At 35.7% G+C, this 15,557-nt stretch overlaps 1 protein-coding gene across 2 annotated transcripts; it reads left to right on the plus strand.

The window, feature by feature from the left end:
• Window positions 1-310: 310 nt before the first annotated feature.
• On the plus strand, window positions 311-6,863 carry LOC133822565 (uncharacterized). Of its 2 annotated transcripts, none has more exons than XM_062254940.1 (5): window positions 311-780; window positions 4,455-4,523; window positions 5,505-5,731; window positions 6,253-6,373; window positions 6,468-6,863. In XM_062254940.1, the coding sequence occupies exons 3-5, from the start codon at window positions 5,532-5,534 to the stop codon at window positions 6,543-6,545; spliced, it is 399 nt and encodes a 132-aa protein (XP_062110924.1). In that variant the 5' UTR covers window positions 311-780; window positions 4,455-4,523; window positions 5,505-5,531; the 3' UTR covers window positions 6,546-6,863. The 2 variants fall into 2 exon arrangements, with proteins under 2 accessions (XP_062110924.1, XP_062110923.1); XM_062254939.1 differs by lacking the exon at window positions 311-780 and adding an exon at window positions 4,297-4,348.
• Window positions 6,864-15,557: the final 8,694 nt, after the last annotated feature.

The raw sequence follows: 15,557 nt of genomic DNA on the forward strand, positions 1-15,557 counted from the left end.
TAATTATTAAATTAATTATGTAAGTTTTGAAATCATACATATAAACACATATTTTATATTTTCAAAATTTAAAAATATATGATTAATTCACCAAATATGCGATCAAACTAAACACAATTATGGAATGCTCCTCTCTCTTAGTCCAACCGTCCCTGCCCTCGTGACAGAACAAGTTTGAAGTCATCATCGTCTTCGTTGGGGTACGTTTTGTTGGCAGCCTATGTTGTCTTTTTTGTATTATTTTCTTCCAAGTATCCCAGACTTATGACTTAACTTTAGTTTCGTTTGGGGGTGTTTGAATCTCACCTTCATAGCTTGATTGCCTTTACGATTTGTCCTCTCTCTAAAACCATCGTTAATTCAAACCCAATAATATATTTTTAACAAATCCCACTATCTTCCTAATCCACCCAAAAATTACACAAAAATTCACCTATATTCTACATCATGTCCCGTCCCTATTTTAGACCCATATAGAGTATAATCATATATCATGGGGAGATTAAGTGAGATGGGAGTGAGCTAATGCCAGAGCTTAAGGAAGAATAGGGTTGACGACGAGGGAGAGAGATTTCAAAGTAATTTAAAATAAAAATAAAGTGTGGCATGCCTCAATCAACTATCTCCTCAACTAACAGATTTTCTTACTGCCTCCCTAGCCAAGTCTCTGTGCTCCAGATCTCTCTATACTTTATTCTTCATTACTTATTCTATTACCCAAAAATTGTAGTATTTTCTCCTACTCAAATCTGGGCTCAGCTTCGGTTTCTGGGTCTCCCTGTAAGTATTTCTATATATATATATATATATTTACAGTAATTAAATTGAATGCAGAATCATTGAACTAATCTTGGACACGCTTTGGGCACAGATCTCCAATTTGTACAAGATTGCATTTTGTTTGAGTGTGAATCATTTGTGATTGTGTACTTTTTTTTATTGGGTAATTATTTGTTTTATGTTAGTGTTGAGAGTGTTATGAAAATATGTATTGCCTCAATGGAAATGGTAAGATAATGTTACAACTCTATGCAAAATATTACAATGGGCAAGGTTGATTAAATAAAGTGTTACAACTCTATAACTGAAAATACAAATAAAACAAAGGAAATGAAGAAGATGATGAAGAAGAAGAGAATAGTAAAATACAACTCAAAGCAAAATGTTACAAATAAAACAAAGTGTTTGGACCGAATGAAAAGATTACAACTCTTAAACAAAATATACAAGTAAATAAAACAAGAGAATAAGAAGAAGAACAATATAATAAAGAGAAGAACAGAAACACAGGTAAACTCTCACTTACACAACCTAAGTGACGAGGGTTGGGGATCACCAACTTGAATAAGGTTTAAAACCTTTGTCCAAAAGCTTATTTCCCCCTAACTCAAGCACTAAGGGATCTCTCTCACATATTGGAAAAACTTTCTGGAATAATCAAGCCTCAAGGTGTTTCTAGCCAAGTGCTCTAATGGATAGAAATGTTGTGTCTTACAAGTGAGCATTAGGCTCCTATTTATAGAGTTTAGAGACACCCTTTGAATTTCAAATTCCACCAACCCCCATGGCTGTTACCAATGATTAATTGGATGTTTTATGGAATCAAAATAGAGATTTGGGAGTTACTTGGCTTTTGGAAACGTTCAAAATTGGATAAAAACCAAAGTTGGAAGAGGCTGTCAGGCACTAGGGCCGCGACGCTTGCTACCAGGCGCCGCGGCCCTCAGTCAGTTGCAGCAACGATTTTTCTTCTTCAGTTTTTTCAAAACGTTCCAATTTATTCCCACTTGATTTTGTAACTTCCATACATAATATGGGAGTTAAAATCACATCTCTATCAGCCATTTCTCATATGGCTTTAAGAAATCCATCTCAATATTGTGTAACAACAAATCTACACAATAATGGGTGATATTTAGGAGTTACAAATTTGTGATGAATTTGTAACACCAAACATGTTACATGTTTGGATATTTCACATATATCCAAATAATGTAACTCTCTATTATATGTTACAATATGTGACACTCTATGTCACATTTATTTAATCTAAAATATTATATTATAAAATAATATAACATTACATTATATTATATTATAAAATAATATAACAGAGAGTAATGTGGGTCTCTGGATCATGTCTGTTTGCCATTTTTCATTTTTCCTTTTTGAGGAAAGATCGTCTTTGAAAAAAGAAAAAAGTGGAGTAAGGAGATATTGAGATCTGGTTTGGCTTCATATACATAGATCTGTTAGTTACGTGTTTGGTTTGAGAAGGGATTGTATACTGCATTAATGGATTCATTCTGAAATACATTATTAAATTTGTTATTTTCCAATGCTCATATTATATTTGTCGGAATGCCTGTTCTGGATTTTTCTTAAAAATGCAAGACTTTTTTTCCTTTCTTCTTCATCTTAATTTGTTTTCAATTGATTATAAATTCTGCGAATACATTTTGATATATCATATCATATCATTTCAATCAATTTTGACATATCATATGTTTCATAACTGATTATAATCAGATTTTGAATGACATTTATTTTATAACATTTATTACTTTTTAATATTAATTTGTTTTTTCTACTAAGGAATTTTAATTCAATAGTTGAAAATTTCCATTTATTACAGTTAATGTGGTTAATTAATTGAGAGATTTTTCCAATTTTAGTTGAAATACATATAATATGGAAATTAAATGAATTTTATAATTAAAATTTTAATTGCTCCTTTATATTAATTAAATTGTAATATATAATTAAAATTATTTTAACCTATTAATATTTTTATTACAATATTTGGTTTTTATATTTAGAAGTTAAATGGTATTTTATAATTAACCTAATATTGTTTTATCATTTTTATTATTAAGAGTGATTATTTTATAATTATGTTTTCTGTAGTTTCTTTATTTCAATTATATAGTTACAATGCACAAGAATCTTAGTTTTTTTTCTTGGATATTGTTAAAGCCAAAATGTATGTATCTCCTTAAGTCTTAAATTGAGTATATGCTATCTCTCACATATCTTGTGCCACTTAGACTTGTTTTTTGTGCCTTTTTGTAGGCTTGTTTGTGCCTGTTTGTAGGTGTATTTTTTGTACATGTTTGTAGGCTTGTTGTGTCTCTTTGTAGGCTGGATGAATTGGTAGTCAACATACAAGATTGACTATTATAAAACTGTATTTAAGTTGTTAGTGACTTCCTTCAATTCACTTTGGGTCAAAATGAATTTTAGCTATCTTAATTGATTATTTTTAATTATTGGATGTGGTTGTTTTGTTACTTTATTACTCTCATTCTTACTAGACAAAATTAATGGGGTCTAACCAAATAGTAGTCTTTAATTAGACCCCTAAACTTAAAAACTAATTTTATTTCTAAAATTTGAATCAAGGGAAAACCAAATGATGAAACTTTGGCTTGATTTCCTATATTTTAAATGATTTTATTTTATTTTACTTTTAAGAAGTTACTTATATTTGTTGGTTTGTTTTGCACGTGTACTTATCAATTTTTCAAGCATAAGTTCTGGTAAAACTAAAAGAGACTTTTCTATCTCAAGATTTGATATTCTTCTTGCGGTAGTTTCTTTGATTTTTATTCAATTAATTTTGGTTTAAAACAATAGTTCAACCTATTAAATTATCTGAGTATTAGTCATTTTGATATGAATTTTTTTTTGTCTAATTTCCAATAGTATCTTTGCATGCTATTTAGCTAGACAATGAGTTTTGTTGTCCAGAGGAAATTCCTCCCCCAATTTATACGGCTTATATTATGCATTCTGAATAAAATGAATTTATTAAAAAAAAAAAAAACTAAACACAATTATGTTTTTATTTTGTGATTTATATTCTGTAAATTCAAATACTTATCAATATTTTTATTTTTAAATTTATGTAATATACAATTAGTTTTGTTTTTGTTTTTTCCTTCACTAAATTATATATGGGATTGATAATTTAAATGCTAAACTTTGAAATTAGAGACATAAAAACAACAATTTCTATTAAAGATTTTACTAATTATTCCTTAAAAAACCAATTTAATTTTTTTTAATTATAAATGGAATATAAAATCCAAATAACTTACTTTTAAGTTTTTTTAAAAAAATTATAATGTAATATTTTTTATAGATATTTTTTACACACATTATCTGATTGTATTTAACTTTAAGTCCGATCAAAATGATAAAGTTCAGTATTTAAAATCAAATTAGAGCTTGGGTTCAAATTTAAAACGACGTAGTTTTGAGTTATGGTTTGGCATTATATATAACCCCAGCACCCATTCTATGCGATTCTCTTCATCTCAGTCCTCTCTCCCTCATTTCCGACTCTGTCTCTCACCTCTTCTCTCTATAAATTTTCCAACTCTCTTTTTACGAGTTTGATTTTGTTTTTTAATTCTAGGGTTTTTTTATCAATTTTTGTTTTGAATTGACAGAATGAAGATCATCGCCGCCTACTTGTTGGCCGTTTTCCGCCGCTGATTTAAAGAAGATTCTCGGTTCAGGTATGATCAACTACGAATCTTTGGCCTTATTAGTATTGGGTTCTGTTCATAATCACAGATCCGAGGATTAGTAGAAGTTCGTAGTAGTTCTTATGATGAAGAAAGAGATTAAAGCGAACATTATTAGATGACCAAACTAAGAATGAGAAACACCATAGCTATAAAACATTGGATATTTTTTAGCTAATTTATATTTGGTTGTGTTATTTCATATCTGTTATATACAATGAAAAGAGCTTAATTTGGTTTACTTTATTTATAAGGTTAATGGAAGATTAGGGTTTTTTGTTTGTTTGTTTTTCTTGAATGGTCGTTGATCATTTTTTTTAAAATTTATTTGATCAAAAGCGTTAAGGTTAACTACATAATAATAATAATAATAATGAAATCTGTTAAAGTTGACAGAATTAATTTTCAAATCATTGATCAACTTTTTTTTTATTTTTTTTTATAAAAAACGTTAAAGATAACAGCAGATTAATAAAATCTGTTAAAGTTGACGGAATTTAATAGGAAAACTATTAAATCCTAGAATTTTTGTTATTTATACACTTATTATATAAAAGATGAGATACATTCAATTTTCTGATTACGTATATGCTAATATAGTGTGTGTATAGTTTTTTTATATGGTTTCACACAGAGGCTTTTTAATCATTCTAGTAACTTTTTCATTTTTTATGCAAGATGAGAGATTATGAAGCTTTTTGGTCTAACCCTCTTTTTCAATTCATACATATTCAACTGATTGCAACACCATATGAATTATGTGTTAATGGAAAATGTAAGTTTACAAACAATAAAGAAATATAAGGGACTATTACCAAATTGAATGCTAAAAATTGTCTACACCTACTCACTTGTATTGAATTATCTTTCATTAAATCACAATCTAAATAAGGGAATTCAAATAGGTTTAAAAAGTTTTTGTCTGAATTTTGAGCTTTGACTTTGATTTTGATTTGGCTGTTGCGTATTTAGGTATTGTTCCTCTAATGGTGTGTGAAAATGACAACTATTGAGCCAACAACAACTCAGACCAAGAGAAAATCTTCTAGTGCTTCTACTACCCGTGCTAGGATTCAAAGTTTAGCTCCTTCATCATTTAAGAAATGGGGTGTAAAGCACCCCTTTTTTAGATATGGACTTCCAATGATCTCTCTCACTGTGTTTGGAGCTGTTGGCCTTGCTCATCTTATACAAGGCAGGTCAGTGTCACTACTCTTGAGTTTGAAAATTTCGAACAAGGCAGATTATGCCATCATAAAGAATTATGTTCACATTTTTTTGTGTGCATGCTTTTATGTTGATTAAAGATTATTACCCATGAATGGTAGGTCCAGTGGTCAGGGTCCATGGTTTACTCATAAGATTTGGTGTTCAATTTCTCATGGGTACACATCTAGCAATATTACTTTTCTGTATTAAGATTGTAGGGTTTAAGGGAACGATTCATCATCTGAAGGTTAAAATAACTGTTAGCAGTTGTCATTGCATTATTCTAGTGAGCTGTGATGGCATATTTTATATACCAAAAGGTCTGAACTTTGGGTCATGGTGCCAAACTAATTTTGAGTTATCTGGGTACACCAGCATCTATTTGTAGTCCTTTAAAATTAGCACAAAGAAAGAATTTGAACCATTAAAAACTTATATGACCGTTTTGATATTACTTTATTTCGGATGTCATTGTGTCATTCGTTAATAAAGTGGGGAATTTGTTGCTCAGCAAGGATATTGCAAAGGTGAAAGATGATCAGGAATGGGATATTATTGAGACCAGAAAAGCATTGTCCAGAACAGGACCTGCATATAAGCCAAAACAGATTTCTTTGGAAGAGGAGCTTAAGGTGCACAAGTCTCTTCTCTTGCTTGTGCATTTTGAATTTCAAATGATATCATGATGAGTATATTTTCAGCTGACTTGGCTGCCTATGTTTATAGGCTTTGCAAGAGAAGGTTGACATAAACAACTACGAGTACAAGAAAATTATTCGGCCAAATGAAGGCAAGTCGCACTAGTTTGTACTTTTATCAATTTATCAATCAATGGAAAGCTCTTAGGATTTGTCCTTCATCTTGAAGTCATGTAGCGACTCCCCAACCACGACCTCTTTTTGCAGCAAAAGCTATACAAACATTTATGCTCTGACCTAGTTGATCATTGTAGCTACCGACTCTCACAATAGTAGTTTTTCCCACAACATAGTAAAGATCCTCCGAATAGAATTCTCAATTTGCTTGGAGAATATCTTTGTACTTTGCTGAAATCAAATTCCTTGTATGCCGCCTCAAATAATTAAGCATGATTTTAATATAATGCATTGAGAATGTTGAAAATTTTCTTTTCTGGGAAAAATGGGGTTGGCACTTTTGACATGTTCATGTTCTCTCCTTAAAACTTAATTTTTTTAGTGCCCACATCCTAGATATATTCACTGCCATGTTCCAATTTGTTTTGACGTTCACCTTGAGCTCCGTCAAGTAGAATTCCTCCGTTGCTCAAAGTTTATTTTGCATTAAGCGAATAAGTATATGTACCTTATTATTTCAGCTAGGCATGGCGTAATATGAAGAAAACGTCAAATATTATTTCTTCAACAAGATTTCTTATACATTAACTTATGAATATGCTAAAAATTTCTCTTCAAGAAAGAAAGACTAGATGGTGTTGCCTGTTGGACTTGTATCTGTCGTCGCTCCTTCAAATCTAAAACGATAATGTTTTTTAGTTAAATTTTTGCACACAATGTTCTGGACCAGATCCTTCATCTAAACACGACGGACATACAATAGTTGGTTATTACTAGTTAGAATATTTGTTTTAATCAATCTGTTTGTTTATACGAGTTATCCCATGAATGAATCTTTTGTGTTCCGATGTGCACTAAAGTATGAAACATGACTTGAAAAACCAATCTTATCTGTCTATAAAGTGGAATCATGTTAACCCTATTTCATGTCATGGTCTTTTACTTGATGGTATCCATTGTTACCATCATTATGTCTTCTTTTTCCCTTACCTTTTTTCTCTTTACAAATAATTTAAATCTTTTATTTTTGCCTTGTAAAAAATAAGTGTTCATTATCCATCTTGATTATTCATGAATGATAAGCTTAGATTAACTCAAATGGCATTGTTATCTATAGTTGATAGTTCATTGAGGCAAGATAGGTATACACATTTGATCACAAGTCTATAGTATATAGTATCACTTCTGCAGTATACTAATAATTGAAAGAACTAAAAGAGACAAGGGGAGAGTAAAAATGAACTTAACTTGCAAAACTTTGCAAAAAAAAAAAAAAAAGAATTGAGAGCAGGTAGATTATACATATCAAGTGATGAGTACAACCCAACCATTTTCACTAAATACCAAACTTTATACGCATTTTCCCACAGAAAAATACTCACATCTCTTTATGTACACCACCCCTAACACAATTAATTAAAACCGTAAAAGAAAAAACAGAACTTAAGAAAACCCTACTCAGTGTGCCTCTCTTTTGTTTTACCCCCCAACATCTACAAGTGTTCTGGTATTGAATTTCATCAAACAAGTAAAAGAAAGGGAAAGCAATGTCATAAAGAAACAACTTATTAATTATGGTTTTCCTTTTCTCCTTTTGGTGGAGATGTATTTGTCTAATTTTCCATTTTTTCTTTTAAAACGGTGCACCATCTGTATCATTGTATGTGGTCTTGATAACCTTTCAACCTTATTTCCTTTTGCTTTTATTTTGTGACTGATATTTTCTGGTCTATGATAACCTCTCAAAAGTGGACACCTATGTAATAATCTGTTTTATTTTTATTTTTTAATCTTTCTCGTTTCCTATTATTCTCTTTATTTGTTGGATGCCTAAACATTGACATTTTTATTCAAGCTTAATAGCTAAGATCTAAAACTCTTTTGAATTTTTGTCGGTACTGATAATTGTACTTTTTGGCCTACCTAGTAGAAAAAAATTCTTCTTTATTAATAACAATGTGTGGAACAACTTCAAAGACAGCAATAATTTATCGTTTGATTTTTCTCAAATTCATAGAAAATAAAATTGACTCTTTCTTCTTTCTAGTTTATGGTCACTTTGATGATCCCCTCCTTTGCCGGTTGATTGAGTTGATCAATCAGTTTCAATCTACTTGTGTTCTCTTTTTTTTTTTTTTTTATCTTTGACCTTTGTTTGATATATTTGTAGAAAGGAAAGTAGGATGTACCTACCATGCAACACTTACGTAACTCCTCATTTCTTCAAGTACTATGTTGCTGAGTTATACTCTTCTACATACATGGACCTCAACAATTTAATTACTGAAGAACTATAAATTTGTAACGTTAGAAAAGTACTAGGATGAATATTGGTCTCTAACATTATTCCTAAAAATGTCGAGTCTCATGTATTTAACATAGTTACTGACACTCTTTAATTTTTTTCCATTTTTCAGCAACACATGTTCCATATGCTTAACTAAGATGAAGCAAGGAGGCGGCCATGCCATCTTCACTGCGGAATGTTCGCATTCTTTTCATTTCTACTACATCACCTCCAATGTCAAACATGGAAACCAGATTTGCCCTGTCTGCAAGGCCAAATGGAAAGAGATTCCTCTACAGGGTCCTCCAACTCTTGATCATCCACCTCCGACGAGGCCAGTGGCAATCACTCTGGTTGGTTGGCCTCCTCAAAATGATGCTGTGATAACTGTTGTACGCCACTTACCTACTTCTTGAAGGGACTTAAACCGCCGGCATATCCTTCCTTTGTATCAGGCTCCTGAACCGGGGATATTTGACGATGATGAATCCTTAGAGGAGAATAATAGCCAACCTGCAATGTCGAACAGAAGCCCCTGCAATAAGAATGAGGATGCTACAACAGAGAACGTCCCTCCAAGACGATAGAGATCAAAACATACCCAGAAGTCTCATCTGCTCCGCGGTCAAATTCTTTTGGTGATTTCACCATTCTGGTTCATCTCAAAGCTTCTGCAACGATCAAAAGACAAAATCATAGCAAAAACCAGACCAGCTGCCTTCATCAGCAACAACTTTCACAGTCTCCCCGAACTCCGATCGACCTTGTCACAGTGCTCGACATAAGCGGAAGTATGGCGGGCACTAAGCTTGCATTGCTCAAAAGGGCAATGGGGTTTGTAATTCAGAATCTTGCCTCCAAAGACAAGCTTTCTGTTATTGCCTTTTCCTCAACAGTCCGCCGCCTGTTCCCGCTTCGGCGAATGACGGATGTCGGGCGACAGTAGGCCATGCAAGCCGTTAACTCATTGGTCGCCAATGGAGGGACCAACATTGCTGAAGGTTTGAGAAAGGGTGCCAAGGTCATGGAAGAGTGGAGAGGGAAGAATCCGATGGTGAGTATAATATTGTTGTCCGATGGATAGGACACTTACACTGTAAGTGGCTCTGGAGCAAACTAGGTCCAACCGAATTACCGGTTACTCCTCCCTTTATTTATCCATGGTGGTGACAATGCAGGGTTCCAGATTCCGGTCCATGCATTTGGGTTTGGTGCAGACCACGACGCGTCATCCATGTTAGAATTTTATATGGACTAATATAATTACAAACATAATTCCATTATCACAATCATTTTCTAGAGTGCCTACGAACAGTTAAAGACCATAATGGGATGATTAATATTAATCTAATTGCAATTGAGGCACATGGTAGCACCCTAAAGACTATAGGTTCACCCATTAAACCATAGTCTACCATATCTAATAATATAAGCCCAATAGACCCAATATACCCCTTAGGCTAAGAAGGCATACGAGATATATATATAGAACATATATGTTGTTGGGTGGATATACGCATGTGATTGTGGTAAGGGTTGCTCTCCATAAGTTCTCTCTTGTATTGCTTTTCTAATATTGTTTTGTGTAGATCGTGAGAGATTCAAGGATGAACATTGGAGACTTTCATCTCTATATATTCAATTCAATGCTCTAAATAAAATGTGTTCCTAAATTGTTGTATGAGCATGTAATGTTGTTTTGAATCTGATTTATGGATTTAATGCTCATAATATTGTTTTACAATTATCAATTGGTATCAAGAGCCAGGTCTTTTGATTTTAGAGCTTATTGTCATATACCTCATTTTTTTGTCAATTTTTTTTTTTTTTTACAATGAAATTTTGAATTGGGCTATGAAGAAAATTAGTATATCAATCATCAATGGGTTCAGACCATTTTTTTGACAAAATTTTGGGGAATTTCTTGAATGTTTTTCGGCCATGTATACCAATTTTTTTCCAAAAATTTTCATAGAAAAATGTATATATGATTGTTGGTTTTGAGAGTTTTTTAACCCAAATGGAGGGCCGGAAAGTGATAGAGGATGAGATGTGGAGCAAAACCCCTCAAATGGAGTCGGATTTGGTGGCCGGAGATGGCCTATCCGACCGGGTCACGAACCGGGTCGCGTAGACCCGAGAAGCAGACCCACGGGTCAAATTTGGGTGACAGGGACGATAAAAACGACATGTCGTTTTGCCTATGTCAGGCAAAAAACGACATGTCGTTCGTATGGACATTAGCCCCCTTCAGCGCAAAACGACACGTCGTTTGACGTGTGAGGGTCGGTTTTTATAGTGACAAACGACAAGTCGTTTTTAGTAAACTACAAGTCGTTTTTGGTAAAAGACACGCCGTTTTTGGAAAACGACATGTCGTTTTCTGAAACCGTTCTTTTAAAAAAAAAAAAATCCAAATTAGGGTGCGTGGGGGCGCGTGTGTGGTCGTTTTTGGGCCAATTTTTACCATTTTCACTCATTTTTTAATACCATATTTTGTATATGTTTATGCACAAGATTAATTCATGAATTTGGTTTCATAAATGTATTTATATTTAATCTTTTGTGGCATAAATCTAATAATATATTATCAACAATTATTGTTTATTTTCTTACCTATCGTAAGAATAAACATGTGAATTGTTTAGTAAAGAGGAACATTTAAATAATTATTTATTTAAATTTTGTGTTTTTTCCTCCAAATTATATTAAGATCTATATAAGTAATTAATTATCCTATCGATAATAATTGCTTGGTAATGATGCTTAATATGGTGAAGATAATTTATTAAACATTATGAATCACAATTTATCTATCCTTTCGATAGTAAATTAATGTATTTGATTATAATGTTTAATAGATTGTTCTTACCTGTGTATGAGTTCTATTTTGTATGTTTGTCTAAGAACTCTAGCATACATAATGATCATTTGTTATTTTGCGATCATATATTGATGAGAAAAGAGCACAAATGACATGGTTTATCATAACATGCATTTAATAGTTATTGCTCTTGTTTCTCATTCAGCTGTAAGCATTCCTAGATCTCCTGTCGTCTTGACGCTGAATGCAACCAACCACAAGCAGTGGATTGAAAATATCACGATGAACTTGACCTTCATGAAAATGGACTTGGCCTTGAGAATTGATGCACCATCTAAGCCTGCTAATGATGCTACTGAGAAGGATAAGAAATCTTACGAGGACTGGGAGCACTCCAATCGTTGTTGCTTGATGCTTATGAGATATCACATGGACGAATCCATTCGTGATAGTATTCCCAAGTCTGAAAATGCAAATGATTTTCTTGCTGCCATTAAGGAAAAGTATAAGAAACTCTCAAAGAATGAGAAGAATGGACACTTGAACATGCTGCATCACACTGTTTACGATGGTTCAGGTGACATTAGGGCTCACATTGACAAGCTCATGGGCCACTATCATAAACTTAAGGCCATGGATATGGACCTTGGTGAGGATTACATGGTGTGGTTGGTGATGGAGAACATTCCATCTCAGTTTGATTCAATCAGATCAAGCTACAATGCTCAGAAGGAGCAATGGATTGTTGGGGAGATGTCTGCTATTCTTGCCAAGGAAGAGGAGGACATGAGAAAAGGTAGGGCAAGACGTATCTCCATGGTGACGAACCCAAACAATCCTCACAAGAGAAAGTTCACTTCCAATAACTCTGGTAACCAAAGACCTCCCAAGAAAAAGGCACTTAGTCCTAAAGGGAATGGACAGTCCAGCTCATCCTCTAATGGTCATAAGAATGAGTTTTTCAAAGGGAAGTGCAACTTTTGCTAGAATTTTGGGCATAAGAAAGCTGATTGTAGAAAGCTCAAAGCTCACCTAGAGAAGAAATGTAATTGTCTTGTGATGGTTTGTTTAGAATCCAATATTATTGATGTGCCCTCAAATTATTGGTGGTTAGATACTGGAGCCACAATTCATGTTACGAATTCCTTGCAGGCAGTGACAAGTCGAAGAAGACCGAGTAGTCTGGAGCAGAATGTGTATATGGGAGACGATACAAAAGTCCAAATCGAATTTTTGGGGACAGTTAGATTGCAGTTGAATACAGGACATTTTTTGGAGTTACAAGGTGTTGCTTACATACCCTCTTTTAGGAGGAATTTGATTTCTGTATCTATTTTGGATAGTGTTGACGCGGTTCTTCGCCAACAGGTAATTAAGAGAAAGAGAGGAAGGGATTAGTGCCGAATGTAGAACCGTAACAGATATAAGATCTTAGCGAATGAAATGGGTGACTCAAGACACGTTTTTAAGTGGTTCAAAGGTTAAAATCCTTCTACTCCACTAGTCAATATTATTGATATATTCTGGGTATTTGGTTACAAAGTATATCTCTCCAGAGACTATTGTTTTTCCAACCTTATCAACTCCCGGGGTCTCCATATTTATAGGAGAAGGCACCTGGAAGTTGGTAAGGAGGTCATCCCGTGACCTTCTTATTTGTCATATCAACTCTGTGACATTCATGATTAATTCCTAAACCTGACACATAAGTATGGTCAAATCGATAGGTAAGGAGATAATGGGCCGCACGGCCCAACCCAGCCGTGGGTGTCTGAACACGCACGTTCCTGTAGCGTGTCCGAGAAGTCAGGGAGATATCGGACACGTGATGTCAGATATATGCACGTTTATCTTGCGTGTGTTGACTTTACAAGGGGTCATAGTCTCCATATCTAGCTCGTGCCACGAGCTGTGCATCTGACCCGACCTTCGGCCTTCCGATTCCTTGCTCCAGTCTTGGGAGTCTTGGCGAGTCCTTGAGGATTCCTCGAGCTAAGGGGGGTACGACCTCAAGACAGGAGCTCCGACCTGGGGGATGCTTATGGACTAACCATGATTAGTCCGAAGCTCGGCCTGCTAATCAGCCCGTGGAAAAATCAGGGCGTACATCTGCCCCCCAAGCTCCTGCTCGTGGTACATGCCGTCGTATATAAGACCATAGTAGGGGCTTTTAGACCTCCCCACAAACTCTTCGCATTCCACTCTTTACGCAGGCGCCTGATACGTGGCACATCGTGGGTGGTGACGGTATGTCTTACGAGAACCGCATTTAATGGCCTAGCCCATGCCCGGCCGTCGTTTCGTATTTCGAGTGGAAGGCCTCGGATCCCTCACCAGGGCCATCCAAGAGTCTTCTACACGTGATCCTTCACGCATATAAAAAGGGGGTGGCCACCCTACGCACGAGCCACTCCCTCATCAGAAATTTTCCAAATCTCTTTTCCTCTTTCTTTTCCATACTCCAGAAGAACGAAACCCTTTTCCTCATTCGAAACTATTGCTGCCATTTTCACCGTTCAAGAAGCTTAGGCGCACGGATTTCTCCAAAGCTTTGGAAGCTACTACACCGATGGAGCTCCTATCAACGCAACACTCTCGTCTACCTCCCAGTCATACACAGTAAGTTTCCTGACCCTGTGTACTTTGAAAACATGCTACTGTAGCTTAGGTAAAAAATTTCACTGTAGCCGCATGCAAGGGTTTTCTGGGTTTTGTGGATATGGAGGGTGACAACCCTTTTTAGGTTAGGGTATATTTGCTGTAAGAAATCGCTTTAGAGTATGGACTTCAGGATACTTTTTCTGGGGAAAATTTATGGGTAGGAGTTTTGGGAATTTTGGGTGCAAAACCGGGTAGCTTAGGGAACACGCCTCATAAGCGGTTTTGTAATTTTCTGCTATTGAAACTTTCCCCCCCCAAGGCAATATTCTATTTTGAACCCCATGACACACGAATTCCGAGTAATCTGGGATCTGTTGGGAGTACACGCGCGTGTTCACTGAACCGCGTGGTTCCACTCTCCACGAGCTGGGCTTACCTCAACTCGTGCAAATAATAATTGCTTCTTCCTCCTGCTTGGGTCGCCTTTTCTAAAGTGTTATCTTTTGTTCGTTAGGTGACCAGATGGCTCCAAAAAGGAATCTCCCTCAGAAGAACGTTGGAAGCTCGGCCTCCCAACAGGAAAAAGGGAAGGCGGCGATGCCCAGCTCCCCGATCCCCCGTTTCGGGCCGGCAGTGGAGAAGGAGGTCGAGGTGGCCCCCGACGCCTTCTTTGAGGCAGAGAGAATCGTCTCAAAGATAACCGATCAGACGAAGATTAACAAACTCTTCCTCACTCACAATATCGCGCTGGGGAAAGCCTCCATTATTGCCCGACCTGCCTCGGATGGCGAACGGAGCTGCGCGCCGCTCGACGAATCGTTCGCGGCCTGGAGCGGAGAACACTTTAAGGCAGGGGCCTTCCTTCCCCTGGATCAGTACTTTGCTGATTTCTTGAACTTCGTGGGGTTGGCCCCATTTCAGCTCCCCCCCAACTCTTACCGTCTACTGGCAGGGTTGAGGTACTTATTCCAGAAGCATGAGTGGGAGGTCCCCACTCCTGCGGATATTTTATACTTCTTTTGCCTCAAAGCCAGCCCGGACCAGCGGGGGTGAGGCGACGGGTTTTACTATTTAACCCGTTTTCCCAACACGGCGGCGGTCATCGAGCTGCCCAGCCACCCTAATGATTTCAAGGACCAGTTCTTCATGTCAACTGGGTTCCGGAACTGCGAGCACCACTACTTCAATCGTGCTCGTAAGTGCTCCCTGGCCCTAGCTCGTGTGTTTAATTATCGCTTTAGCTCCTCCTACACCCCTTTCTGACTTAAACTCATTGCGCAGCCATCTTC

This window comes from Humulus lupulus, chromosome 3 (assembly GCF_963169125.1).
Source record: "Humulus lupulus chromosome 3, drHumLupu1.1, whole genome shotgun sequence".
In the NCBI taxonomy this organism is placed as follows: Eukaryota; Viridiplantae; Streptophyta; class Magnoliopsida; order Rosales; family Cannabaceae; genus Humulus; species Humulus lupulus.